The 26463-nt window shown below is 42.5% G+C and overlaps 3 protein-coding genes across 5 annotated transcripts in view; all 3 read right to left on the bottom strand.

Annotated features, from left to right (window-relative positions):
* LOC118367991 (proteoglycan 3-like) overlaps positions 1–26463 on the bottom strand; it is a 150989-nt gene that overhangs the window by 26977 nt on the left and 97549 nt on the right. The gene's annotated exons all lie outside the window — the stretch shown is intronic.
* LOC118367990 (C-type mannose receptor 2-like) lies at positions 267–24105 on the bottom strand. 2 transcript variants are annotated; one of them, XM_035751695.2, is made up of 6 exons: positions 24028–24105; positions 17416–17468; positions 16868–17263; positions 9243–9605; positions 5264–5361; positions 267–4625 (listed from the first exon to the last, which is right to left on the bottom strand). In XM_035751695.2, the coding sequence occupies exons 2-6, from the start codon at positions 17444–17446 to the stop codon at positions 4473–4475; spliced, it is 1041 nt and encodes a 346-aa protein (XP_035607588.2). In that variant the 5' UTR covers positions 17447–17468; positions 24028–24105; the 3' UTR covers positions 267–4472. The 2 variants fall into 2 exon arrangements, with proteins under 2 accessions (XP_035607588.2, XP_052353461.1); XM_052497501.1 differs by having other exon boundaries at positions 17416–17465; positions 24028–24102.
* On the bottom strand, positions 24777–26436 carry LOC118367988 (C-type lectin domain family 4 member M-like). Of its 2 annotated transcripts, none has more exons than XM_035751693.1 (3): positions 25982–26436; positions 25705–25802; positions 24777–25599 (listed from the first exon to the last, which is right to left on the bottom strand). In XM_035751693.1, the coding sequence occupies exons 1-3, from the start codon at positions 26394–26396 to the stop codon at positions 25441–25443; spliced, it is 672 nt and encodes a 223-aa protein (XP_035607586.1). In that variant the 5' UTR covers positions 26397–26436; the 3' UTR covers positions 24777–25440. The 2 variants fall into 2 exon arrangements, with proteins under 2 accessions (XP_035607586.1, XP_035607587.1); XM_035751694.1 differs by having other exon boundaries at positions 24777–25593.

Below are 26463 nucleotides of genomic sequence, written 5' to 3'. Positions count from 1 at the left end.
GCATGTGTGTGTGTGTGTGTGTGTGTGTGTTTATAACCTGTTTATTTTAAAAGAGCCAGGGAGAGAGACTTGTGTAAGTACTGTGTAAACTCTGCTGTGTGTGTGTGTGTGTGTGTGTGTGTGTGTGCCTAATATCTCAAAGACTAGTTGATAAAATGCTGCCAAACCCACCGCCACTTTGTAACTGTATCAGCACACCAGCTAAATCCAATCAGTGTCCAGTTATCCAGCGCGTGGGGTACACAGCAGGAGGACGCAAGGCATTGCTTGATGAAAATTGTTAGTTCGGCGCGGCATGTAGTAAGGCAGGAACTAGCCTTTAGATGCCACATGGATGAAAGTGGGAATTTATACCAGCTTTTGAAACTTAGGGCAGAAGAGTATGATGCCATTTAACTGAAGTGGTTAACAGATGTACACAGGCCCCAAAGCACAGAATGAAATTCTGAACATCATGGCAAGTACAGTCATTCGAGGCCTTGCAGATGAGATTAGGTATCTTCCGATTGTACAATCTTCAGTAATTGTTGATGGTACTCAAGATGTCTCTGGTGCTGAACAGAAGAGTGTCTGCCTGCATTATGTTGACCATGACCTTGTCCCTCACGAGGAGTTTATTGGGCTATACAGGGTGTCGGAGACAACAAGCGAAGGCATTGCGAAGGTGGTAACTGATGTGTTGATGAGGCTCAATTTGCCCATGTCTGGCTCACGTGGGCAGAGTGAAGATGGTGCCTCAGACCTGGCAGGAAGTTTATTCAATTACTACATTACTACATGTTTATAAAACATTTCAAACAGGATTTATATAGTTGATACCTATTAAACCTACATAATTAACATACTGAGGGGGGTACCCCAGACTAGGACTCAAATCTGGGTCGAGCAAATGTCAATCCAACACCTTAGCCGTTATGCCCAGAAGTCCGAACGTCTTGACGAGGTCTCTAGGTATTGTTTAAGGTTGCTACAATATAGTATATGAACATTTATCATACCAGTATCTCAAATTAGGTTCTGATCCATCATCAACTGAAACAAAAACGTTTTTAATGAGTATGACAGATTACACTGTAATGTAGCTAGCACCCCCTACTAATAAATGCTAAAAATGTGTTTATTTTGGGGGGGAATATATAAAATGGTCACACACGCAACTTCAAAATCTAATCACTGCAAACTAGTATATAATTAAAATGGTCACACATATTACTTTTACATGTACATAGATGTATACACACGTTATGTATACGTATATACCACAGCATTGCTGAAAACACATTTTTGAATGGCTTGAAAGGCATTCTGCAGTGTGTATTATGAAAGGGATAATCAACAGGGCTATGCGTTCTATGGAAAATAATGAACTACCTGGAAAGTGTGTTCCACGACACACTAGCAGAGTGGAACTGACATTTTCCAGAGAACACATAGAGCCCTGAGTTGATTATCCCTTTTTTAGCATGGTTATAATTTAGCACATTTTCCGCTAGAAATGTGTTCATTTGCTGGTAGAAATGTGTTCAACATCCACTGAAGTAGCGAGTGAGTTTACTAGATAGCTATGGTAGTTGCCATGGTAACCAAAAAAACAGACTTAGCTAACCAAACCATCAGTCCTAGCTTGCTATTATGAAAATGTTTTCAATTACACTTTTGCTTTCAAAAGCAGCACAAACATAGAACATGTAAGAATGAACTATAGCCATTGAATTCTACCGTGCGAATATACCATGCGTTATAGGCAAATAATGCATGCTCTAGAATGCACTTTAAGCCAATCAGCAACAAGTATTCAACAATGAGCTTGTATAATTCGAGTGGTTCTAGTCCTAAATGCTGATTGGATGAAAGCTGTGGTATATCAGACCGTATACCACGGTTATGACAAAACATTTATTTATACTCTTCTAATTACATGGGTAAACAATTTATAATAGAAATTAGGCACTTCAGGGGGTTGTGGTATATGGCCAATATACCATGGCTAAGGTTTGGTTAGCTAACAAGTCGTTTTGTTACCAAAGCAAACTACTGTAGCACCTATCTAAACTTGCTAGCTATTAACACTTCTAGCTACTACCTAAACTTCAGTGGATGTTGAAGACATTTCTACCAGAAAATGAAATCATTTTCCAGCAACAAATGTTTAGTGTGTTAAATTATAGCCGTGGTATAAGTAGTATAATAAACTTTGGGCTTGGAAGGTTAGTGCCACATCGCTGCACATCGTGGCACACACCTTCCACGTTGTGCATTATTTTTGATAGAATGCATAGCCCCTTGTTGATTATCCCTTACATACAGACAACTCCTGACATCTATTTGACAAGTGCCAGCTCTGTTTAAGTGTACAAAAAAGTTACATTATTACAAGTTACAATATTTTGAATTGCTCTTGAAAACTGCATGGTTTTGCACACTGTAAGCGACAGTCCCAAAGCTTTGCATATCACGAGCTGACTGGAGCAATATAAAGGCTCTCAAAAGAGGCATAACAGTATTCTACTGGAAAAGTGACCATTACATTATATATTTGGATACTTTCTTCTGAAGAACAAAACTTGAATCTTCTAAAGAGCAATCTGGGATTCAAAAAACAACAAAGCGGCACCCTTTTTGGTAAACAGCTGAGGCTGGGAAACCACTCTCAAATTCATAGAGCATTGACTATCCATGTGATCGAAATTAAATCTATAATGTGCTGTTCACAATTACATTGTAGAAAAACAATAGTTAAAATAAGATTTGTTTTGGCTTCTGAGGGGGTAAATTAGTTGAATTTAGCTCTTGAGGCATATACATGTATATTCTTCAATAATCAATGGCTATATATCATTCATTGGTGTACCAACCAATAATTGTAATTCCATACAGTTGCACACGTACAGTTGAAGTCGGAAGTTTACGTACACCTCAGCCAAATACATTTAAACTCAGTTTTCACAATTCACAATTTAATCCTAGTAAAAATTCCCTGTCTTAGGTCAGCTAGGATCACCACTTTATTTTAAATTTTTGAAATATCCGAATAATAGTAGAGATAATTATTTATTTCAGCTTTTATTTCATTCATCACATTCCCAGAAGTTTACATACACTCAATTAGTATTTGGTAGCATTGCTATTCAATTGTTTAACTTGGGTAAAACGTTTTGAGTAGCCTTCCACAAGCTTCCCACAATAAGTTGGGTGAATTTTGGCCCTTTCCTCTGGACAGAGCTGGTGTAACTGAGTCAGGTTTTAAGGCCTACTTGCTCACACACACTTTTTCAGTTCTGCCCACACATTTTCTATGGGATCAAGGTCAGGGCTTTGTGATGGCCACTCCAATACCTTGACTTTGTTGTCCTTAAGCTATTTTGCCACAACGTTGGTAGTATGCTTGGGGTCATAGTCCATTTGGAAGACCCATTTGCGACCAATCTTTAACTTCCTGACTAATGTCTTGAGATTGCTTCAATATATCCACATAATTTTCCTAACTCATGATGCCATCTATTTTGTGAAGTGCACCAGTCCCTCCTGCAGCAAAGCATCCCCACAACATGAAGCTGCCACCCCCATGCTTCACAGTTGGGATGGTGTTCTTTGGCTTGCAAACCTTCCCCTTTATCCTCCAAACATAACAATGGTCATTATGGCCAAACAGTTATTTTTTCGTTTCATCAGACCAGAGGATATTTCTCCAAAACTAAGATCTTTGTTCCCATGTTCAGATGTAAACCGTAATCTGGCTTTTTTATGGCGGTTTTGGAGCAGTGGCTTCTTCCATGCTGAGCGGCCTTTCAGGTTATGTTGATATACGACTTGTTTTTACTTTGAATATAGATACTTTTGTACCTGTTTCCTCCAGCATCTTCACAAGGTCCTTTGCACTTTTTGCACCAGAGTATGTTCATCTCTAGGAGACAGAACGCGTCTCCTTTCTGTCGGCTATGGTCCCGTGGTGTTTATACTTGCGTACTATTGTTTGTACAGATTAACGTGGTACCTTCAGGCATTTGGAAATTGCTGCCAGGGATGAACCAGACTTGTGGAGGTCTACAATTGTTTTCTGAGGTCTTGGCTGATTTCTTTTAATTTCCCCATGATGTCAAGCAAAGAGGTACTGAGTTTGAATATAGGCCTTGAAATACATCCACAGGTACACCTTCAATTGACTAAAACTATGTAAATTAGCCTATCAGAAGCTTCTAAAGGCATAACATAATTTAATGGAATTTTCCAAGCTTTTAAAGGCACAGTCAACTTAGTGTATGTAAACTTCTGACCCACTGGAATTGTGATACAGTGAATTATAATTGAAATAATCTGTCTGTAAACAATTGTTGAAAAAAGTACTTGTGTCATGCACAAAGTAGATGTCCTAACCGACTTGCCAAAACCATAGTTTGTTAACAAGAAATTTGTGGAGTGGTTGAAAAACAAGTTTTAATGACTCCAACCAAAGTGTATGTAAACTTCTGAATTTAGAATTCTCTCTTTGTCATGATGTCTTTCATCTCCTTCTTCTTCTGGTAATCCTTATTTTCTTCCTTGTGGAATATCTTTTCATTGGGCTGCTCCTTCCATCTTAGTTTGATGCCATCAGGCATCCCCTTATCTATCAGCTCCTTCTTTATCTGTGGAACAGAAAGTGGAACAGAAATCTGTGGAACAGTGGAAATCTTATCTGTGGAACAGAAATACTGCAGGGAGTGGGTTCACAGCCAGGTTCACCATATCCCAACTCCCCCTGAGACACCTGCAGGGAGTGGGTTCACAACCAGGTTCACCATATCCCAACTCCCCCTGAGACACCTGCAGGGAGTGGGTTCACAGCCAGGTTCACCATATCCCAACTCCCCCTGAGACACCTGCAGGGAGTGGGGTCACGACCAGGGTCACCATATCCCAACTCCCCCTGAGACACCTGCAGGGAGTGGGTTCACAGCCAGGGTCACCATATCCCAACTCCCCCTGAGACACCTGCAGGGAGTGGGTTCACAGCCAGGGTCACCATATCCCAACTCCCCCTGAGACACCTGCAGGGAGTGGGTTCACAGCCAGGGTCACCATATCCCAACTCCCCCTGAGACACCTGCAGGGAGTGGGTTCACAGCCAGGGTCACCATATCCCAACTCCCCCTGAGACACCTGCAGGGAGTGGGTTCACAGCCAGGGTCACCATATCCCAACTCCCCCTGAGACACCTGCAGGGAGTTGGTTCACAGCCAGGTTCACCATATGTGTGATATTAGTGATATTACATGAGATTCACCTGCTGCAAAATGGCCTTCTGCACGACAATATCGTTCAGGCCAATGTTCTGGTCCTTTGTGGTCAGCTTCACTCTCACAACCTGCTGTGTCTTCTTTACTGGTGGGAGGAGCATAGAAATACACAGACACATGGATAAAATGTTTGTCATGTTGATCGCAGTACGTGTTACAAAGTAAAATGACGGGAAAGTTATATTAACATTGTGTAGACATGTAGCGTTGCGTGGGTAAAATCACCGGGAAAAAAACCATATTGTTTTAATTGCGTTGGCTCCTCAGAGAAGGAAGGGGAGGACAGTGAATTTCATAAAAATAAGTTTGTAAAACATTTTAAAAATGTCCCTTTTTAGACAAGACTATACTAAATTTAATCACGTCAGCAAATAATTGATTAAAAAACACAATTTTGCAATGAGGGTCTACAGTAGCCTCAACAGCACTCTGTAGGGTAGCACCATGGTATAGCCAGAGGACAGCTCGGTTTCGTTCTACTCTGGGTACATTGACTTCAATACAAAACCTAGGAAGCTCATTAATTATGTCAACTTCCGGAGGACATCCTCCAACCTATCAGAGCTCAATCAGCATGACCTGACATGTTGTCCACCCAATCAAAGGATCAGAGAATGAAACTATTACTGAAAGCATAGCTAAAGCTAGCAAGCACTGCAGTGCATAAAATGTGGTGAGTAGTTGACTCAAAGAAAGAGAAAGACAATAGTTGAACAGTTTTGAACAAATTTCTTCCAAATTGAAGAAGCAAGAGAGAAAAGACGAGAGAGATATTCTGTCATAATTTTTCACTTTCAGTTTCACTTACTTAGCTAGCAAATGCAGCTAGCTAGTTTAGCTTACTCAAACATCCTGCTCAAACAGGATGCTATGTTAGCGAGCTGGCTATGACTGTCCAACATAACACTGGAACTATTCCATGTCATGGTAAGCTTTTGGTTTTACAAATGTATTGCCACTGTGGCCCGCAGGTGTAAGTGCTAAGCTGCTTACTGACTGTACATTGTAACATTACTGCATGATTGTAGTGGGTTCACTAACACGTTAGTTCTATTAGCTATGTTGACTATAACATTACTTTAGCTAATATGGTGCCAATAATGTAGGCTGTGTGTAACCATTATGATATGGTTTGGATTAGAAAGGTTTTTTCACCTGGTCACATACAGCTGCTGTGTTGTACATTAAAGTCCACAAGCGAAGGGAAGAGGTGAGAGGAAGAGAGTGCATAGATCCAAGAAGGAATACAGCGTGGCTGCTATGAAAGTGATATTTGTCTATTTGCAATCAGGGGTGTATTCATTCTTGTTGAAAAACGTTTCTTAAAAGGAAGCAAACGGAACAAAACGGGGATAAACATACCTGAATTTGTCCAATAGAAACTCTCGTTTGCAACGGTTGAACTAATGATTACACCCTATATCAGATAGATGCAAGCAAGAGCATGCAAGACGGTATTGAATCGGTGACTGTCCATCTGTCACTGGACAGACCTATGTGCACCTACATTGTAAACTTTCATTCATAGGCTAGGTTGTAGCAACCTCATGATGGGTAGAGTGAAAATATGAGTATCATGTAGTAGCCTAAACATATTGCTGTTACATTGAACTGGGTGAATGGAATATGAATGACAGTCATCAAATATGCTGTAACAGAAAATAAGGCCATGTTCATGAAAAAAAAATGGTTCTGCCTCATCTTAATAACATCACTACTGTTTGCTCTATAATCAGTTAGTTCATATGCCTTGACACTGTGATACATATTGTTTCATTACAAAACTAGAGAGCAACATCTGTCTGGTAAAGTCCACATAACATATTGCATGTAAAAAAGATGCTTGACCATGCTGTAGATCATGTAAGTTAATGTTTCCAACATTTCCGGGCTACTAAACAACTATTGATTTAGAACGCACAGAGAATTACCGCAAGTTACAAATAATGCAGGTGCTGCCTTCATTATGCCAGCATCACTTCAATTTCAACATCACCTATGCTTAGTCTAATACAGTGACAAATAAAATATACCAAAAATGATTTAGTCCAATCAACGTAAGCTAAATATGATGTGGCTGTCCATTGTACTGATTTCTGTGTCTGTGTGTGTATTCGTGCTTGCATGCAAGTAGAAAAAGCATGTTAATTCACCCTACTTGTAGAGAAACACCAATGCCATCCTCCTATTTCATGTTGCCTAAACTGTCTATGACTGTCATACAGTACACGCTTTAAGTTGTTGTTGTCTTATGCTATCTGGCTAAAATGCTTGCTGGCTAGCCTAACTTTCTTTCATGGGTAATTATGTGCTAGGCCAGCTTGTTAACATTAGCCTACTACATCTAGCTACATGTTGAACTTCCATCCTCAGTCCAGGGGCACAATTACAAGCATTTCACTACACCCGCAATAACATCTGCTAATCACATGTATGTGACCAATAAAATTTGATTTGATGTATGAATTTATGGTTGGATCAGAAATGTCATTATACTCATTGAACGAACTGAGAATTAATCAAAACCACAAGTCCAAATCCCTATCTCCATTATTGGCTAATTTAGGAAAGGGACTATTTTAGCTAGCTAGCTAGCTAGCCACCAGAGGGAAACAACACAATGAGATGCAACAATTAAAAATAATTCTGTCAATGACTGTTGGCGTCTGATGTGATTGGTGTGAAGCCAATTCTAAACTGGCTTCCCTTGAAACGTTTTTGGGGTGCACCAGGACCATTCACATCTGAGCTCACATAGTTTAGATCAACGCTGATTGTCTATTATTTTTGTTATCATGGGAGGCCAAAAGCTCACTGGCTTCCCTTGCATTCAATGCTACGGGCTCCAGCAATGTCATACTCTTTTCGACCAGAGAGAATCAGATAGATGGCCTGACATACTAAAACAAAGGGGCGCTATTTCGTTCACTTTGATGCTTTCCCAGGTGAGATACAGTACAATCAGCCTCTTGCGAATTGAAAGAAATTGATGAAACATAGAGAGATGAAAGATACATTATTTTTTATGTCTTTTCGTTTTTTTTATTGGTAATTTTTTTTTAGGAAGCCTGGCTTCCCTTGGCATTCATGAACACACTCCACTGGTGTAGACCTAAACACTCAAAGCCACAAATGGGAGAATATAGGGTTGTTCTTTTGTATTTTTAATTATGATTATTTTTACCCCCTTTTTCTCCCCAATTTCGTAGTATCCAATTGTTAGTAGTTACTGTCTTGTCTCATCGCTACAACTCCAGTACGGGCTCGGGAGAAACGAAGGTCGAGAGCCATGCGTCCTCCGAAACACAACTCAACCAAGCCGCACTGCTTCTTTAACACAGCGCGCATCCAACCCGGAAGCCATCCGCACCAATGTGTCGGAGGAAACACGGTACACCTAGCAACCTGATCAGCGTGCACTGTGCCCAGCCAGCCACAGGAGTCGCTAGTGCGCAATGAGACAAGGATATCCCTACCGGCCAAACCCTCCCTATACCCGGACAACGCTAGGCCAGGTAGCCGGGGCGGCAGGGTAGCCTAGTTGTTAGAGAGTTCGACTAGTAACCTAAAGGTTGCAAGCTCTAATCCCCGAGCTGACAAGGTACACATCTGTCGTTCTGCCCCTGAACAGGCAGTTAACCCACTGTTCCTAGGCTGTCATTGAAAATAAGAATTTGTTCTTAACTGACTCGCCTAGTTAAATAAAGGTGAAAGATATAAAAAACGCCAACCCCATGGACATCCCAGTCACGGCCGGCTGCGCCTGGGCTCTGGGTTGTTCTTGGTTTTGTTTTTTTACAAGTAATCCAGATGTTACTCAGTGTTTCCCAATCTTGGTCATGGGGACCCAAAAGGGTGCCCATTTTTGTTTTTGCCCGAGCCCTAACACACTTGATGAGTGTGAAAACAGATGAGTTTTCAAAGAAAATTGTGAAACACTGCTTTAGTAGAGGAGTAGTAACTCACCACTGTAGCAAACAAAGGGATGTCTGTCTTTACAGTTCCAATCGAACCATCTCTCCGTCCATGATTGTTCTCCTTTCCACACTGCAGCGCCACAGGACTGAACCCCTCCATTGTTATTGGGTTGTGCATGATTCCAGTACCTGAAGGAGGAGTCACTCCCATCCGACCACTTCCAGGAGTCTCTGAACAGGCCGATCCACACTTTACCACCCTTAGACACCATCTTCTGTATCTCCTGGTTCTCAGTCTGGTTCCTCACACTGGCCAGGTCTGTGTGGTACTCTCTGCAGTAACTCTGAGCTTCACTGAAGGCTTTTATTGGTTCATCAATGAAAATAAATGTTGACCTGTTTGTTGTCTCACCTGCAAATAGTGGTAGGATTTTGAAATCACGATGGATGGGTATTTTGGTAACAATTCATTTTAAGAGGTCCTTATTACAGTGTAAGTAATGCGAGTATTGTAATTAATTGTAACATTTTGTAGTTATGGTGCACCCACGACATGTAACTGGTGGTAATTGCAGTCCATATTACAGAGGTGTAACAACAAATGTTTGTTACCATGCTTCTTACAAATGTAATATATCTATTATTATGATTTTGTTATAATGATTTTTTATTATTTTATTGCTAAGTCATTTCACGGTGCATGAAGCTAAAAAAAGAGTGGGGCTTGACAATAGTTGAATTACTTTGATAAGCATCAATCAAACACTAGTGGTTAAGAGCGTTGCGCCAGTATCCGTAAGATCGCTGGTTTTAATCCCAAGGCCAACTAGGTGAAGAATCTCTCGTTGAGCAAAGCACTTAACCCTAGTTGCTCTGGATAAGAGTGTCTACTAAAATGTAACCCATTAATAAACAGTTCCGGCTAAAATTGTGAGATAATCATTCAGTGCTTGCCAAATTGTAAGCTGATTAAGAATGGTTAATAAATGGTTAATTAGACAACCTCTTATTTCATCATGTAACGTTGCAAGGGTTTCACGGTTGAAGTACGTTCTCACCTTTATTTTTCCAATAATTAAGGCACCAAGTCAAGATCTGTGTCACGTTCTGACCTTAGTTCCTTTGTTTTGTCTTAGTTTTAGTATGGTCAGGGCGTGAGTTGGGGTGGGCAGTCTATGATCTTTTTTCTATGATTTGGGATTTCTGTGTTTGGCCTGGTATGGTTCTCAATCATAATTTTTTAAGGGAAAATTGTGACTGACTTACTGATCAATAAATAATAATGAGTAGTTATTCATGATGTAAAGTTATTTGTAGATCGGTCAGTCAGCTGTCTCCTGCACTGTCAGCTGCAATGTTGAACAAGCCCATTGACTCAGAGAGAGAGTGCGGAAAGAACCGGGCTCGAGAAGAAGGTTGTGTGCAAAATCCAGACATAAGAGATTTCCGGAAAAGAAACAATGTGTTGTAGAGGAGACTAAAACATCCATACAGGACAGAGAAGGTAGGTTTTCCATGAAATTAGTTTAGCTTTTTGGATACAGAAATTGTGCTGGACGATTTAGTATAGTGCTAGGAAGTTAGCTAGCTACCCTAGTGTTGGCTAGCTAGCTAATGATAGCTTGCTAGCTGGCAAATGCTAGCTAAACAACCAATGTTACCTATGCTAAATTGTCCAGCAGAATATCAAAAACTAGCTAGCTAGCTGTCATGCCCTGGTCGAAGTATTTTGCGTTTATCTTCATGTATTGGGTCAGGCCAGGGTGTGGCATGGGGTTTTTGTACTGTGGTGTGTTTTGTCTTGGGGTTTTGGTGTGTATGTATTGGGATTGTAGCTAGTGGGGTGATCTAGCAAAGTCTATGGCTGTCTGGAGTGGTTCTCAATCAGAGGCAGGTGTTTATCGTTGTCTCTGATTGGGAACCATATTTAGGCAGCCATATTCTTTGAGTTTGTCGTGGGTGATTGTCCTTTGTGTCCTTGTTCCTGTCTGTGTTAGTTTTCACTAGTATAGGCTGTGTCGGTTTTTGTTACGTTCTTTGTTTTGTAGTGTTTGTATTTTAGATTCGTGTTACGTTTTTTGTTCATTAAACATGGATCGCAATCTACATGCTGCGTTTTGGTCCGACTCTCCTTCACCACACCGAGAAAACCGTTACAGAATCACCCACCAAACACGGACCAAGCAGCGTGTCAACAGGCAGGAGCAGCCCAAAGAGGAGATACGTAATAAGGATTTCTGGACATGGGAGGAAATCCTCGATGGGAGAGGACCCTGGGCTAAACTAGGTGAGTGTAGCCGCCCAAAGGTGGAACAGGTGGAGGCAGCGAGGAGAGCAGAGTCAGCCGGAGAGAGGAGCCGGCGATATGAGGGAACACGGTTGGCAAGGAAGCCTGAGAGTCAGCCCCAAAAATTTCTTGGGGGGGGCTCAGGGAGAGTGTGGCAGAGTCAGGAGTCAGACCTGAGCCAACTCTCCCTGTTTATCGTGAGGAGCCAAGGAGGAGACCAGAACCGGTGTTGGAGGTGAGCGAAGCAGAGACTGTGAAGGAGTTAATGGGGAAATTGGAGGAGAGAGAAATGAGGGAGTTGCTGTGTTGGTGCTTTTTGCATGGAATTCGCCCGACGGAACGTGTCAGGGATTTGATGGCACCTGGGTCAGCGCTCCATACTCGTCCTGAGGTGCGTGTTAGTCGGCTGGTGAAGTTGGTGCCAGCCTCACGCACCAGGCCTACTATGCACATCCCTAGCCTTGCACGTCCTGTGCCAACACTGCTCTCAAGATCTCCAGTACGCCTTCACGGTCTAGCCCATCCTGTACTCCACACACCAGCCCTCCGGTAGCAGCTCCCCGCACCAGGCTTCCTGTGCGTGTCCTCGACCCAGTACCACCAGTGCCAGCACCACGCATCAGGCCTACAGTGCGCCTCGCCTCTCCTGCGCTGCCGGAGCCTCCCGCCTGTTCAGCGCTATCAGAGCCGTTCTCCTCTCCTGCGCTGCCGGAGTCTCCCGCCTGTTCAGCGCAGCTTGAGCCTTCTTCCTCTACAGTGCTGCTGGAGTCTCCTGTCTGTTCAGCGCAGCAAGAATGTTCAGTCTGCATGAAGCAGCCAGAGATGTCAGTCTGCAAGGAGCTGTCAGTCTACAAGGAGCTGCCAGTCTGCAAGGAGCTGCCAGTCTGTAAGGAGCTGCCAGTCTGCAAGGAGCTGTCAGTCTGCAAGGAGCTGTCAGTCTGCAAGGAGCTGCCAGTCTGTAAGAAGCCGCCAGAGCTGTCAGCCCACATGGAGCAGCCAGAGATGTCAGTCTGCATGGATCAGCCAGAGATGTCAGTCTGCATGGAGCAGCCAGAGCTGTCAGTCTGCATGAAGCAGCCAGAGCTGTCAGTCTGCATGAAGCAGCCAGAGCTGTCAGTCTGCAAGGAGCTGTCAGTCTGCAAGGAGCTGCCAGTCTGCAAGGAGCTGCCAGTCTGCAAGGAGCTGTCAGTCTGCAAGGAGCTGTCAGTCTGTAAGAAGCCGCCAGAGCTGTCAGCCCACATGGAGCAGCCAGAGATGTCAGTCTGCATGGATCAGCCAGATATGTCAGTCTGCATGGAGCAGCCAGAGCTGTCAGTTTGCATGAAGCAGCCAGAGCTATCAGTCTGCATGGATCAGCCAGATATGTCAGTCTGCATGGAGCAGCCAGAGCTGTCAGTCTGCATGAAGCTGTCAGTCTGCAAGGAGCTGCCAGTCTGTAAGAAGCCGCCAGAGCTGTCAGTCCACATGGAGCAGCCAGAGCCGCCAGTCAGCGTGGAGCAGCCAGAGCCGCCAGTCAGCGTGGAGCAGCCTGAGCCGACAGTCAGCATGGAGCAGCCAGATCTTTCAGTCTGCCCAGCGCCACCAGTGCCGCCAGTCTGCCCAGCGTCACCAGCCTGCCCAGCGCCGCCAGTATGCCCAGCGCCGCCAGTCTGCCCAGCACCAGTGCCGCCAGTCTGCCCAGCGACGCCAGTCTGCCCTGCGCCGCCAGCGCTGCCAGTCTGCCCTGCGCCGCCAGTCTGCCCAGCGCCGCCAGTGCCCCCAGTCTGCCCAGCGCCTACCAGAGCCCCCAGTCTGCCCAGCGCCGCCAGTCTGCCCAGCACCGCCAGTGCCCCCAGTCTGCCCAGCGCCGCCAGTGCCGCCAGTCTGCCCAGCGCCGCCAGTCTGCCCAGCGCCGCCAGTACCGCCAGTCTGCCCAGCGCCGCCAGTGCCCCCAGTCTGCCCAGCGCCTACCAGAGCTTCCAGTCTGCCCAGCGCCGCCAGTCTGCCCAGCGCCGCCAGTGCCCCCTGTCTGCCCAGCGCCGCCAGTGCCCCCAGTCTGCCCAGCGCCGCCAGTGCCCCCAGTCTGCCCAGCGCCGCCAGTGCCGCCAGTCTGTCCAGCGCCGTCAGTCTGCCCAGCGCCGCCAGTACCGCCAGTCTGCCCAGCGCCGCCAGAACTGCCAGTCGGCCAGGATCTGCCAGTCGGCCAGGATCCACCAGTCTGCCAGGATCCGCCTGTCTGCCAGGATCCGCCAGTCTGCCAGGATCCGCCAGAACTGCCAGTCAGCCAGGATCCGCCAGTCAGCCAGGATCCGCCAGTCAGCCAGGATCTACCAGTCAGCCAGGATCCGCCAGTCAGCCAGAATCTTCCAGATCTGCCAGTCAACCAGAATCTTCCAGATCTGCCAGTCAACCAGACTCTTCCAGATCTGCCAGAACTGCCAGTCGGCCAGGATCTGCCAGTCGGCCAGGATCCGCCAGTCAGCCAGGATCTGCTGAGACCACCAGCCAGCCAGGATCTGGTAGATCTATCTACCTGCCTGAGCTTCCCCTCACTCCTGAGCTTCCTCTCACTCCTGAGCTTCCTCTCACTCCTGAGCTTCCTCTCACTCCTGAGCTTTCTCTCACTCTCGAGCTTTCTCTCAGTCCCGAGCTGCCTCAGTCCCGAGCTGTCCTTCAGTCCCGATCTGATCCTCAGTCCAGTGGGGTTCTGGGTGAGGACTACTAGGCCATGGTCGGCGGCGAGGGTGGACTATCCAGGGACGCAAGGAGATGGGACTAAGACATTAACTGAGTGGGGTCCACGTCCCGCGCCGGAGCCGCCACCATGGACAGACGCCCACCAGGACCCTCCCTATTGTTTTGAGGTGCGTTCGGGAGTCCGCACCTTAGGGGGGTTCTGTCACGGTGGCATGGGGTTTTTGTACTGTGGTGTGTTTTGTCTTGGGGTTTTGGTGTGTATGTATTGGGATTGTAGCTAGTGGGGTGATCTAGCAAAGTCTATGGCTGTCTGGAGTGGTTCTCAATCAGAGGCAGGTGTTTATCGTTGTCTCTGATTGGGAACCATATTTAGGCAGCCATATTCTTTGAGTTTGTCATGGGTGATTGTCCTTTGTGTCCTTGTTCCTGTCTGTGTTAGTTTTCACTAGTATAGGCTGTGTCGGTTTTCGTTACGTTCTTTGTTTTGTAGTGTTTGTATTTTAGATTCGTGTTACGTTTTTTGTTCATTAAACATGGATCGCAATCTACACGCTGCGTTTTGGTCCGACTCTCCTTCACCACACTGAGAAAACCGTTACACTAGCAAGCAAATGTTGCTGCCGTTTTTGTAGGCTTATCAACTCGGTTAGCTAGTTAGCTCTCCAACTTAGTTAACATCTACAGAATAAACTTTCCATGCCTTAATAGCATAGACTTTCCATGCCTTGACAGCTAACTCTAGATAGCTAGCTACCTAAAGCTGACAAATAGCTAGCTAGCTGAACTCTATGGTCTTATCTTCCCTGAACCTTGCCCTCATGGTATCCGTACCCAATGCTATTACGTGAGACACACCCAGAGCGTTAATGTTAGCTAGCTAGATGTCAACCCACATGAGTAGTTCCTTTTCATTGTAAACACTAGCTTAATAACGTTATAGGCCTAAACCCTAAATGATAGAAATCATTAGAATAATGACAGTAGAGATATTGGAGGAAGGGTTCTATACCGTCTCTGATGATAGCTAGCTAGCTTAGCTTGTAGGCTAATTGTAGAGTGTCTTTGCAAAATTCTCTTCCACAGATTCCCACAGACTCCAGGATGGGAACATGCTTACAAGAAACAGATGTAACTTGCAATGTTAAAAGGGGAGAAAGGCCCCCCGAGTGGCGCGGCAGCATTGCATCACAGTGCTAACTGTGCCACTAGAGAACCTGGTTCAAGTCCAGCTCTGTCGCAGTCGGCCATGACCGGGAGATCCATGGGGCGGTGCACAATTGTCCCAGTGTGCATTGCACATGGCCCGCCACAGGAGTCGCTAGTGCGCAATGGGACAGGAACATCCCTGCTGGCCAAACCCTCCCCTAACCCGGTCGCCGGGTGTATGGTGCTTCCTCCGACACATTGGTGTGGCTGGCTATAAGGTTGTGGACGTTGTGTCAAGAAGCAGTGCAGCTTGGCTAGGTTTCAGAGGACGCACAGCTCTCAAACTTCACCTCTCCTGAGTCCATACAGGAGTTGCAGTGGTGGGACAGGACTGTAATTACCAATCGGAGAGAAAAAAGGGTAAAAAAAAGAGTGATATTTTGGAGATGATTTCATTTTCAAATAACCGGAAGTGAGAGGTTGTAATCTTAAAAGGGAAAAAAAGCCATTGAACTATAAAGGCTATTCTTGTTGCCATAAAGTTAACTGAAATTAGGAGCTCATCTTTTGTTTGTTTTCACTTAGTAATGAATAGTAAGTATATGGTAATTTCTCATAGGTAACTATATATGTAGGTAGCGTTGTGTACTGCTGTGTTTGGTGCTTACAGAAGCTGTTAGGATGGGTAATGTACTTTATAAGTACACATTCATTGCAAGTAAGTACCCATCCTGAGGGGAGTACTTCATTTTAATGATCTAAATCCTGTGTAACATCTAGTATTTACTTTGTACTTATGCAGATATCATATGTACTCTGTGGTGTACTTGTGGGTTTATCCTCCTACTTGGATGGCAAGGAGGTTCAGGTTGTCATAATGGGTAACATACATGTTAATTATGAAGTACATTTTGTCATTATAATGTGGGATGACACCCGCAGTGGTAAACCCCAGTCAGTGACGTTGTCCTATATCTGATCTGTTTTTGGAAACTCAACCAAGTTAACCCAGATGATACACTTTTGTGGGGGAAACTGCTAGTTAGTAACAGTGAATGGAGATTTTGAAGCGTGCACATTCACAGTTAGGTAATTAGAGCCTATTGAGCCTCCAACCTTTCTAATCTTGGACACCCGGCACATCTGTCCACGAGAGATTATAACCTTGTGATGGTTGTTACTGAGAAGAAACAAAAACACTGAATTGGAGAATTGACTGGAAAACCAGCATGGTAACAAACATGTCAACAAACATGTGTTGTTATACCTCTGTATATACAGACTGCAATTACCACATGTTGTTTTTACAGTGTAAATCTGAATTATTACAATGAACTACAATACTTGCTAGTGTTATTACACATGTCATTACACTGTATTAAGGACCCCTTAAAATGAAGTGTTTCCAATATTTTCTTAATTTACACTTTACACTTTACAAAAACTTGACTTGACTACACTGAGGCTATACTTGTAGTTGTGCCCATCAGTGTATATGGTATGCATGTTTGAATATGCAGCATTATATTATAGTTGAAATACAGCAATGAAAACACCTTTCTCACCGATGGAGGTGTAGCAGATGAAGGGAGGTTTCTCGTTGCAATCCTCATCCTGGTACTCCCCACCCTCTGTCATGACCACGCAGTGTTCATTACTGTTCACATTATCAGGTTGTCCAATCTGCCAGTTTCTGAACTCAGCCCCTCCCTCACTGTAGTAGGCACTGTCTTCCAGAGACCACCTCCAGCTGTTAACATCATCATACATCCCTATCCAGACAATATCATTGTAATCACCAAAATGTTCTAAGTTCAGCAATCTGTTCATATCCTCCATGTTGTCTATGGTGGCCAGGTCAGTGTACTTATCTCTGCAGTAGGCTTGTGCTTCAGTCCAGTTCTTGCCCATGTTCACAAAGTGGTACTGATGAGGGAGACATGGAGAGGGTAAAAACAGCCCTGTGAACAAAACTATAATTTAGTGCATAATGATCTATTGTTTACACGGTCACAAACCTCCATCCAGAGCTAACAACAGATAACTATAACTTGCACAAACAGACATAAAATGTATACACGCACGCACACACACACACAATTACTGTACTGACCTGTTAGTAAGAGAATGGTTCTCCACCCCATCGTCTGACTGAAAGTGTTTCTACTAACGGAATATAAAAGGGATTATTAAATAAAATCTAATGAAAATAAGTCATTTTATAGTATAGATATATTTATGATAGATATTGCATATATGTCTTACATTAGTGGTTGCTAACAGGAACTTACAACTTATATGCCATATACAGTTTTTTCAGTCAATATCTTTGGTGCAAGTATGTGCACAATTGTAACAACTCTTAGCACAAAAATCTAAACAAATCATCAAAATCCTTCATGTTTCAAAACTGGAAACACATTTTCTATTGTCGACTGAACCAAATCCCTCTCACATTCAATAGATATTCATATCTATCAGCTTTTACACTGGAATATGCGTGTTATCAATTGAGTTCTTTGCTAAGGGTTTTGAAAATGTATCACTTACACATAGAATTTGCTCCAAAATTATTTTGGAAAAAATATTTCAATGTTGAGATTAAAGGAATAGTTTTCTATCTACACTACAATTCAAAAGTTTGGGGTCACAGAGTTTTCCTTGTTTTTGAAAGAAATAACAAAAATGTGTCCATTAAAATAATATCAAATTGATCAGAAATACAGTGTAGACATTGTTAACTGTGGTAAATTACAATTGTAACCGGAAATGGCAGATTTTTCATGGAATGTCTACATAGTTGTACAGATGCCCATTATCAGCAACTATAACTCCTGTGTTCCAATGGCATGTTGTGTTAGCTAATCCAAGTTTATAATTTAAAAGGCGAATTGATCATTATAAAACCCTTTTGTAATTATGTTGGCACAGCTAAAAACTGATTTCTTGATTAAAGAAGCAATAAAACTGGCCTTCTTTAGACTAGTTGAGTATCTGGAGCATCAGCATTTGTGGGTTCGATTACAGGCTCAAAATGGCCAGAAACAATAACTTTCGTCTGAAACTCGTCAGTCTATTCTTGTTCTGAGAAAGTAAGGCTATTCCATGCAAAAAAAAAGCCAAGACACTGTAGATCTCATACAACGCTGTGTACTACTCCCTTCACAGAACAGCGCAAACTGGATCTAACCAGAATAGTAAGAGGAGTGGGAGGTCCCGGTGCACAACTGTGCAAGAGGACAAGTACATTAGACTGTCTAGTTTGAAAAACAGCCGCCGCACAAGTCCTCAACTGGCAGATTCATTAAATAGTACCCGCAAAACGCCAGTTTCAACATCAACAGTGAAGAGGCGACTCCAGGATGCCTTCTAGACAGAGTTCGTCTGTCCAATGTCTGTGTTCTTTTGCCCATCTTAATCTTTTCCTTTTATTGGCCAGTCTGAGATATGGCTTTTTCTTTTCAACTCTAACTAGAAGGCCAGCATCCTGGAGTCGCCTCTTCACACGATCATACCTAGTTATAACCAATTATAACCATAGGTGAGTTCATAAGGTCCTTCATTTCCTCTTCACACGATCATACCTAGTTATAACCAATTATAACCATAGGTGAGTTCATAAGGTGCTTCATTTCCTCTTCACACGATCATACCTAGTTATAACCAGTTATAACCATAGGTGTTCATAAGGTGCTTCATTTCTGCAGGTGATTTGTCCATCTGAGGATACAGTATGTATAGCTTCATATTATATCTCCAAAGAAACCTTGATTCAAATAAATACTTTTAAAGATTTGTCCATGAATAACTACACTATTTAAAGGAAATGTAGTAATATTTCAACTTCATATTCATCATCTCCAGCACCACCCCAACATCAGCATATGTGAAAAGTGGTGTTTCTATGTTTGAAGTTTTTAAAAAAGGAAGAGGAACATAAGTGTTTCCAATGACATCATCTCTGTTTATCGTGTGATTTTAACAAATTATGAGTAGGTATTGCCTACTGATTGTCTACTAATTGGTTAATGATTACACTTATCTTCCTCTATGTTTTTTACTACAAAACATATGTTGATGTTGGGGTGGTGCTGGGGATAATGAATATGAAGTTTCCATTTAAAATAGAAAGACTGAAAATACTGAAAATACCATCATTGTGTAGTGAAACCATGAACATTAGTGAACATAAGCTGAGATCTGGTGTTTGTGATTTTTTTTTAAAAGATTTAAAAACGTGTGAAAACAATTTTTGGTGTCTGTGTATTTAAAAACAACCTGGTCTCAGAGCAGTTATTCTGTACATAAATCAATCAACCATTTAAAATGATATTTTATGTTTTGTTTGGTATGTATTCATTTGCTGATGCCCATCATACATGTCGCATGAGATGTTAAGAATTTGATAAACATATATGTTACCAATTCCAATTTGTTGTTGCTAACATTGGCTAGGTGGCTAATGTTAACTAGGTTAGGGGATAGGGGTTAAGGTTAGCATTTAGGGTTAAGGTTAAGGTTAGGGAAGGGAAGGGTTTTGGCGAAAAGGGTTAGGGTTAGGGGAAGGGATATCTAACATGCTAAGTAGTTAAAAAGTAGCTAAAAATAAGTATGTTCTTTTAAAAAATGCCTAAGTTGTCGGTGATGATATTTGAACGCACAACCTTTGGGTTTCTAGACATTTGCATTATACGCACACCCACCCTCCTTGTCTTAAGTACATTTCTGTCTTAAGTAATCATGCCAAACATAACATATCATACTAATTTGAGTGTACCAGATTTACATTTACAATGTTACATCTAGTCTGTGAGACCAGGCTGGTAAAATGTAGCGTCAAACACAAAAAGCATGTTTTTACACACTGTGTCTCTCATACAATCACATGGTTTTGAAATGCCAATGGCTTATGGTGTTAACACCATATTTTTTACTTTTTTTTTTAAATACACTGGGAATTGAATACTTTTCCGAAGGTATACAATGGCACTAATTATAGGCAACAGTTCAAATCAAAATATATTGGTGACATACACATGGTTAGCAGATGTTAATGTGAGTGTAGCAAAATGCTTGTACTTCTAGTTCCGACTATGCAGTAATATCTAACAAGTAATCTAACAAATTCACAACTACCTTACACACATAAATGTAAGGGGATGAATAAGAATATGTACATATAAATATATGGAAGAGCGATGGCCGTGCGGCATAGGCAAGATGCAGTAGATGGTGTAGAGTACAGTATATACATATGAGATGAGTAATGTAGAATATGTAAACATTATTAAAGTGGCGTTATTTAAAGTGACTAGTGATACCTTTATTAAGTACATTTATTTAAGTGGCCAGAGATTTGAGTCTGTATGTTGGCAGTAGCCTCTCTATGTTAGTGATGGCTGTTTAACAGTCTGATGGCCTTGAGATGGAAGCTGTTTTTCAATCTCTCGGTCCCAGCTTTGATGCACCTGTACTGACCTGTACTGACCGCTGTTGCGCCTTCTTCACCACGCTGTCTGTGTGGGTAGACCATTTCAGTTTGTCCGTGATGTGTACGCCGAGGAACTTGAAACCTACCACCTTCTCCACTACTGTCCCGTCGATGTAAATGGGGGGGGGCTCCCTTTTCTGTTTCCTGAAGTCCACGATCATCTAATTTATTTTGTTGACGTTGAGTGAGAGGTTATATTCCTGACACCACACTCCGTGGGCCCTCACCTCCTCCCTGTAGGCCGTCTCGTCGTTGTTGGTAATCAGGCCTACCACTGTAGTCTTGTCTGCAAACTTGATGATTGAGTTGGAAGCTTGCATGCCATGCAGTCATGGGTAAACAGGGAGTACAGGAGAGGGCTGAGAATGCACCCTTGTGGGGCCCCAGTGTTGAGGATCAGTGGGGTGGAGATGTTGTTTCCTACCTTCACCACCTGGTGGCGGACCGTCAGAAAGTCCAGGAAGCAGTTGCACAGGGCGTGGTTGAGACCCAGGGTCTCGAGCTTAATGACGAGTTTGGAGGGTTAAATGCTGAGCTGTAGTCAATGAACAGCATTCTTACATAGGTATTCCTCTTGTACAGATGGGATAGGGCAGTGTGCAGTGTGATGGCGATTGCATCGGCAGTAGACCCATTGGGGCGGTAAGCAAATTGGAGTGGGTCTTGGGTATCAGGTAGGGTGGAGGTGATATGATCCTTGACTAGTCTCTCAAAGCACTTCATGATGACAGAGGTGAGTGCAATGGGGCGAAAGTCCTTTAGTTCAGTTACCTTAGCTTTCTTGGGAACAGGAACAAGTTACAACAGGGGTAACATGATGTCTGATGTGCCATCTAGCAAAATCTATGGTCAAGTATAACAAGAGGAAAGTTTGCGGGTGCCTCCTCTGTATTCAGGTCCTTCATGAACTCAGCCAGGAAAGAGCCCACCAAATGTCCAGGTGAAACTCTCCAAAACAATCCAAGAAAGTATGCTTCAATAACAACATGAGTACAAAATGTTATAACCGTGAAGAAGGAAAGAGAAAAGGAATTCACTGAACAAGAACATTTGTTTTGTGTAGCCTTTCGGCTGCTATTGGTCGCTCTGTGCTTATACTGTCTGTAGTCCAAGTCAAACAGCCATTTTGATTCATGATTCGTAGTCTTGACGCTACATGTAGTTGTTAATGTCTTTGTTTGCACCTGTCATGCACTTGTTTCTTATGCAAATTAAGGCTTGCTGTTTAGTTGATACTAATAGCTTTTTGAGCTTTATATATTGTTTGATACTTGCCCCAAACGTTATATTTAAGAAATAAGGCACGAGGGGGTGTGGTATATGGCCGATATACCACAGCTAACTGACGCAAAGGTATATTGGCCATATACCACAAACCCTCCGAGTTGTCTTATTGCTATTATAAACTGGTTACCAACGTAATTAGAACAGAAAAAATAAATGTGTTGTCATATCAGTGTGGTAAAAGGTCTGATATACCATGGCTTTCAGTCAATCAGCATTCAGGGCTAGAACCACCCAGTTTGTAATCTACACTAAATAGCCATGGCCATTTTAGCCTGCTCTAGCTTTGGCCTACCACGCCACTTGTTATTGCATCCCACTTTTGACAATTCTTTTGACATTCATATTGTTGTTATTGCTATAGCAACACCATTTTGCTTATTGATATATTTAATAATTGCATATTCATATTGCAATTTATGAATATTATAGCAATTAATAACTTCAACTTTGTACTTATTAATTATTAACCTGGACAAACTTATTAATTTGTATTTTCACAAAACTATCTTTTATCGTATCCTTTGTTTGAGTATAGTAATGTACGTTTACCAATGAGGAGTTTATCAGCACACCATTATAAGAGCCTGGAATACACAGGAGGAAGGGAATCCCATTTACCGTACTCCAGAAGAAGGGATTCTGCACTGGACCAGATTCTAAAAGCCATCAAAGTGTTTAGGAGCTTTAGACTGCACCGAAAGAGAAGGCATCTAATTCTGCACTAGACCGGATTCTAAAAGCCATCAAAGTGTTTAGGAGCTTTAGACTGCACCGAAAGAGAAGGCATCTAATTCTGCACTAGACCGGATTCTAAAAGCCATCAAAGTGTTTAGGAGCTTTAGACTGCACCGAAAGAGAAGGCATCTAATTCTGCACTAGACCGGATTCTAAAAGCCATCAAAGTGTTTAGGAGCTTTAGACTGCACCGAAAGAGAAGGCATCTAATTCTGCAATGGGCGTAACTCCAAACCAAGTTCTCAACTTTTTCTGGGTTAGTGCTCTCAGTCTCTTTCAAGGTGCTGCACAACTCTTGATTAAGTTGTGTTACAACACACCATGTCATGTTTTAGAACACCTTAGGATACACACCTTAAATCTGTCTCATAACCCCTTACATCAATGTGTTTAAAAGCTTTTCATGGTATACAACTGGTAGCTACGGTCTTGTCTAATCGCTATATGCACCGCCCCATGTGTCTCCCGGTCGCAGCCGGTAATGACAGAGCCTGGACTCGAACCAGGATCTCTAGTGGCACAGTGTGATGCAGTGCCTTAGACCACTACGCCACTCAGGAGGCCCACTAAACAATAATTTTGATGTATTAACAACAAGTTGATTGACAAAGTCATGAAGAATTGAATTAACAACCTTTCAGCTCTGATAACAAATATGTCTGTGATCATATTGATCCCAGTCAGTAGTTTGAGGATTTAATATTAACTCCTTGGGGCAAGGAGAGGGACGGAAGCAACACTGGTATGCTACTACATTTGTAATACCCGTGCTTAGTTACACACTTCAAATTTTCAACTCCTTAAGTACCGGCACGATTATAGAATATCGGCTTAAAAATATTGTTTCGACACCTAAATATTGACAGTACCAGCACCTATTTCAGCCCACTTCAAGCACTAAAGATTCATAATTCCTCTTCGGGTTAAAAAAATAATTACATGTTTGGGGTAAAAATTGGGAAAACTATCACTCCAATTCATTGAATTCTATTAGAGGTCAAATCTTTTATGAATATATAAAGACATTTCAAATATTTTCTTTGGTCCATATTTAGTTATAGAAATCACAAAAAACAAGCATATTTAAGTTTGAGTTAAAGAACAATTTCAAGCAACAAACAAATATTTTTTCCCCCAGTTTGATTGATTACGCAGTTTGGATAATTCAGTTTAGATTCATAAAATCTAAATCAAATTCAAAGATATTGATACCTGTTGAGATGGTCTGCTTTCTCTCTCTGGTTGTCTGGTCTGTGGACTGAGATCTCCCGTTTGCTGTGTCTGTTTGGTGTTGTCTCGGTCAGTGGTTGCCTCTCCTCTCTGCAAAGGTCTTTAGAGGGCTGAGATGCAAAGTAACCCTCCAAATGACCTTTTACAGTTTCTTTCCATTTCCACAGGTGAAACAAAATGGCCGCCGCTGCCGTGACTCCAAGTCATCCATCAGCCTCGCTCACCATGGCAGGGTGCACTCTCTCAATTTGCCTAGCAAATACCAGTGGCCAGTGATAAATACAGCTGCCAAGGTGACCACCTGGGGTTGAACTCTAGTCATCTGTATTTGCCATAAGATTGTGTTATCCCTCTGAACTCAACCCTATAGTATAGGCATTAGGCTTCCAACGTGTGGTGTTGAATGATGACTGAAAAACCTGTGTTTCCCCTACAATCTTAGAAAAGGATGTTCAAAAATGGTTTGTCGGCCGTCCCCATAGAATAATCATTTTTGGTTCAAGGTAGAACCGTTTTGGGTTCCAGGTAGAACCCTCTGTAGAAGGGGAACCCAAAAGGGATCGGCCTGGAACCAGAAGGGTTCTACCTGCAACCAAAGAAGGAGACTGAGCACAGAGCAGGTTAGAGGCCCAATCCTTCACAGTCACACCATCAGGGTCCATGACATCATCACACTGGAGAAGTGGAAAGGATTTGTCTTCCCAAAGTAACAATGTTTATTTTATAACTACTTTACAAACATGATTATAAACATTTTAAAACATGATTTATATCGTTGATACATATTTCACTTACATAATTTACATACTGAAGCAAATTCCAGGGGGGTAGCCCCGACCAGGACTCAAACCAGGCTCTAGCCAAGTTCAAACAAACACCTTAGCTGTTACGCCAAGAGATCTGAATCTCTTGACGAGGTTGCTACAGTAGGTGTTGGTTAATGTCGCTACAATTCAGTATATGTATTGTAGCGATATGTATTTTAACATATACTCATATCATCATCAATTGAAACAAAACGGTTCATTCTTAATGAGTACGACAGAATATAATGTTACACACGCTACTAATACATGTTCTAAACTTTCTTTATGTTTTAGCAGTGTATTACTTAAAGCTAGAATCAACATTTGGTGAAACCACGCCATAATTCACGCCGGCGCCTTGCTATTGTTTTTGTGCTGTTGTGATGAAACAGAGTTCTATCGTGCCTGCAATGATGTCTGAGGGGGTAAAACAGTGTTCGTTGTTTGAAGTAACGTATTTGTTGTTGTAATATCACAAAAGGATGAGGCAGTTTCACCAAATACGGGTTATATATTTTAGGATAGTATCTATTATTCCTTATATAAATATGCAAATTCCATAGAGTTGGAGACCAAAAAAAATCTAAGTTTAGAGTTCTCCCTTTGTCATAACTGGTATTCTCTCCTTCATTTTCTTCTTTTGGGGATCCATATTTTTTTCCTTGCGGAAGATCTTTCCATCGGGATGCTCCTTCCATCTCAGTTTGACGTCATCAGACATCCCCTTTTCCCTCAGATCCTTCTTTATCTCAGGAACACAGAGAAACAGAATACAGTATAACTATGCTATGTTATGCTCATAATATAACTATAATGGTGAAAGAGCTGCTTTCACCAAGAGTGGGAGACTCACCTGCTGCAAGATGGCCTCCCGCATGTCAGGATCAGTCAGGTCCATGTTCTGGTCCTTTGTGGTCAGCCTCACTCTCACCATCTGCTGTGTCTTCTTCACTGGGGGGAGGAGCATAGAAATACACAGACGTGTCCTGTTTATTGTTACAGTGAGAGGTAACCTTGACAGCAAACGTGGCATTTGTCACAATGCATTTTACAAATGTTGCCCATGCTATAGTAGGCCATGATGTAAAGATACTTAAGAGATCACTTAAGTAAAATAAATGAAGACTCACCTCCATAACAAACAAAGGGAATCCTATACATACAATGATGTTCTGTCCATACTCCTTCCCATACTGCAGTACAGTTCTGATTCCCTAAGCGATTAATGGGCTGGTTGGGACCCCAGTATCTGAACGAGGAGTCACTCTGGTCTGACCACTTCCAGGAGTCTCTGAACAGGCCGATCCACATCAGACCACTGCGAAGCACTAGGTTCTGTAACACATTGTTCTCTATCTGGTTCTTCACACTAGGCAGATCTGCGTGGTGCTTCCTGCAGTAGAGCTGAGCCTCTCTCCAGGTCATCAACTCGTTATTATTAACCATAATATTGTTTTTATCTGAACTATTTGAGATTGGCAGATTTCTTGTTGGGATACAGTTAATTTGAAAATAGTGCATATTTAATTGAATTCCTTTCATCATATATCTATATATATTTTTTTTAAGTAGTTAGATACTTCATTCAAACAGATGTTTTGGACTATGTAAG

This window comes from Oncorhynchus keta, chromosome 35 (genome assembly GCF_023373465.1).
Source record: "Oncorhynchus keta strain PuntledgeMale-10-30-2019 chromosome 35, Oket_V2, whole genome shotgun sequence".
Classification (NCBI taxonomy): domain Eukaryota; kingdom Metazoa; phylum Chordata; class Actinopteri; order Salmoniformes; family Salmonidae; genus Oncorhynchus; species Oncorhynchus keta.
The sequence above is the reverse complement of the archived record's forward strand: the minus strand, read 5'-3'. Positions and strand labels throughout refer to the sequence as shown.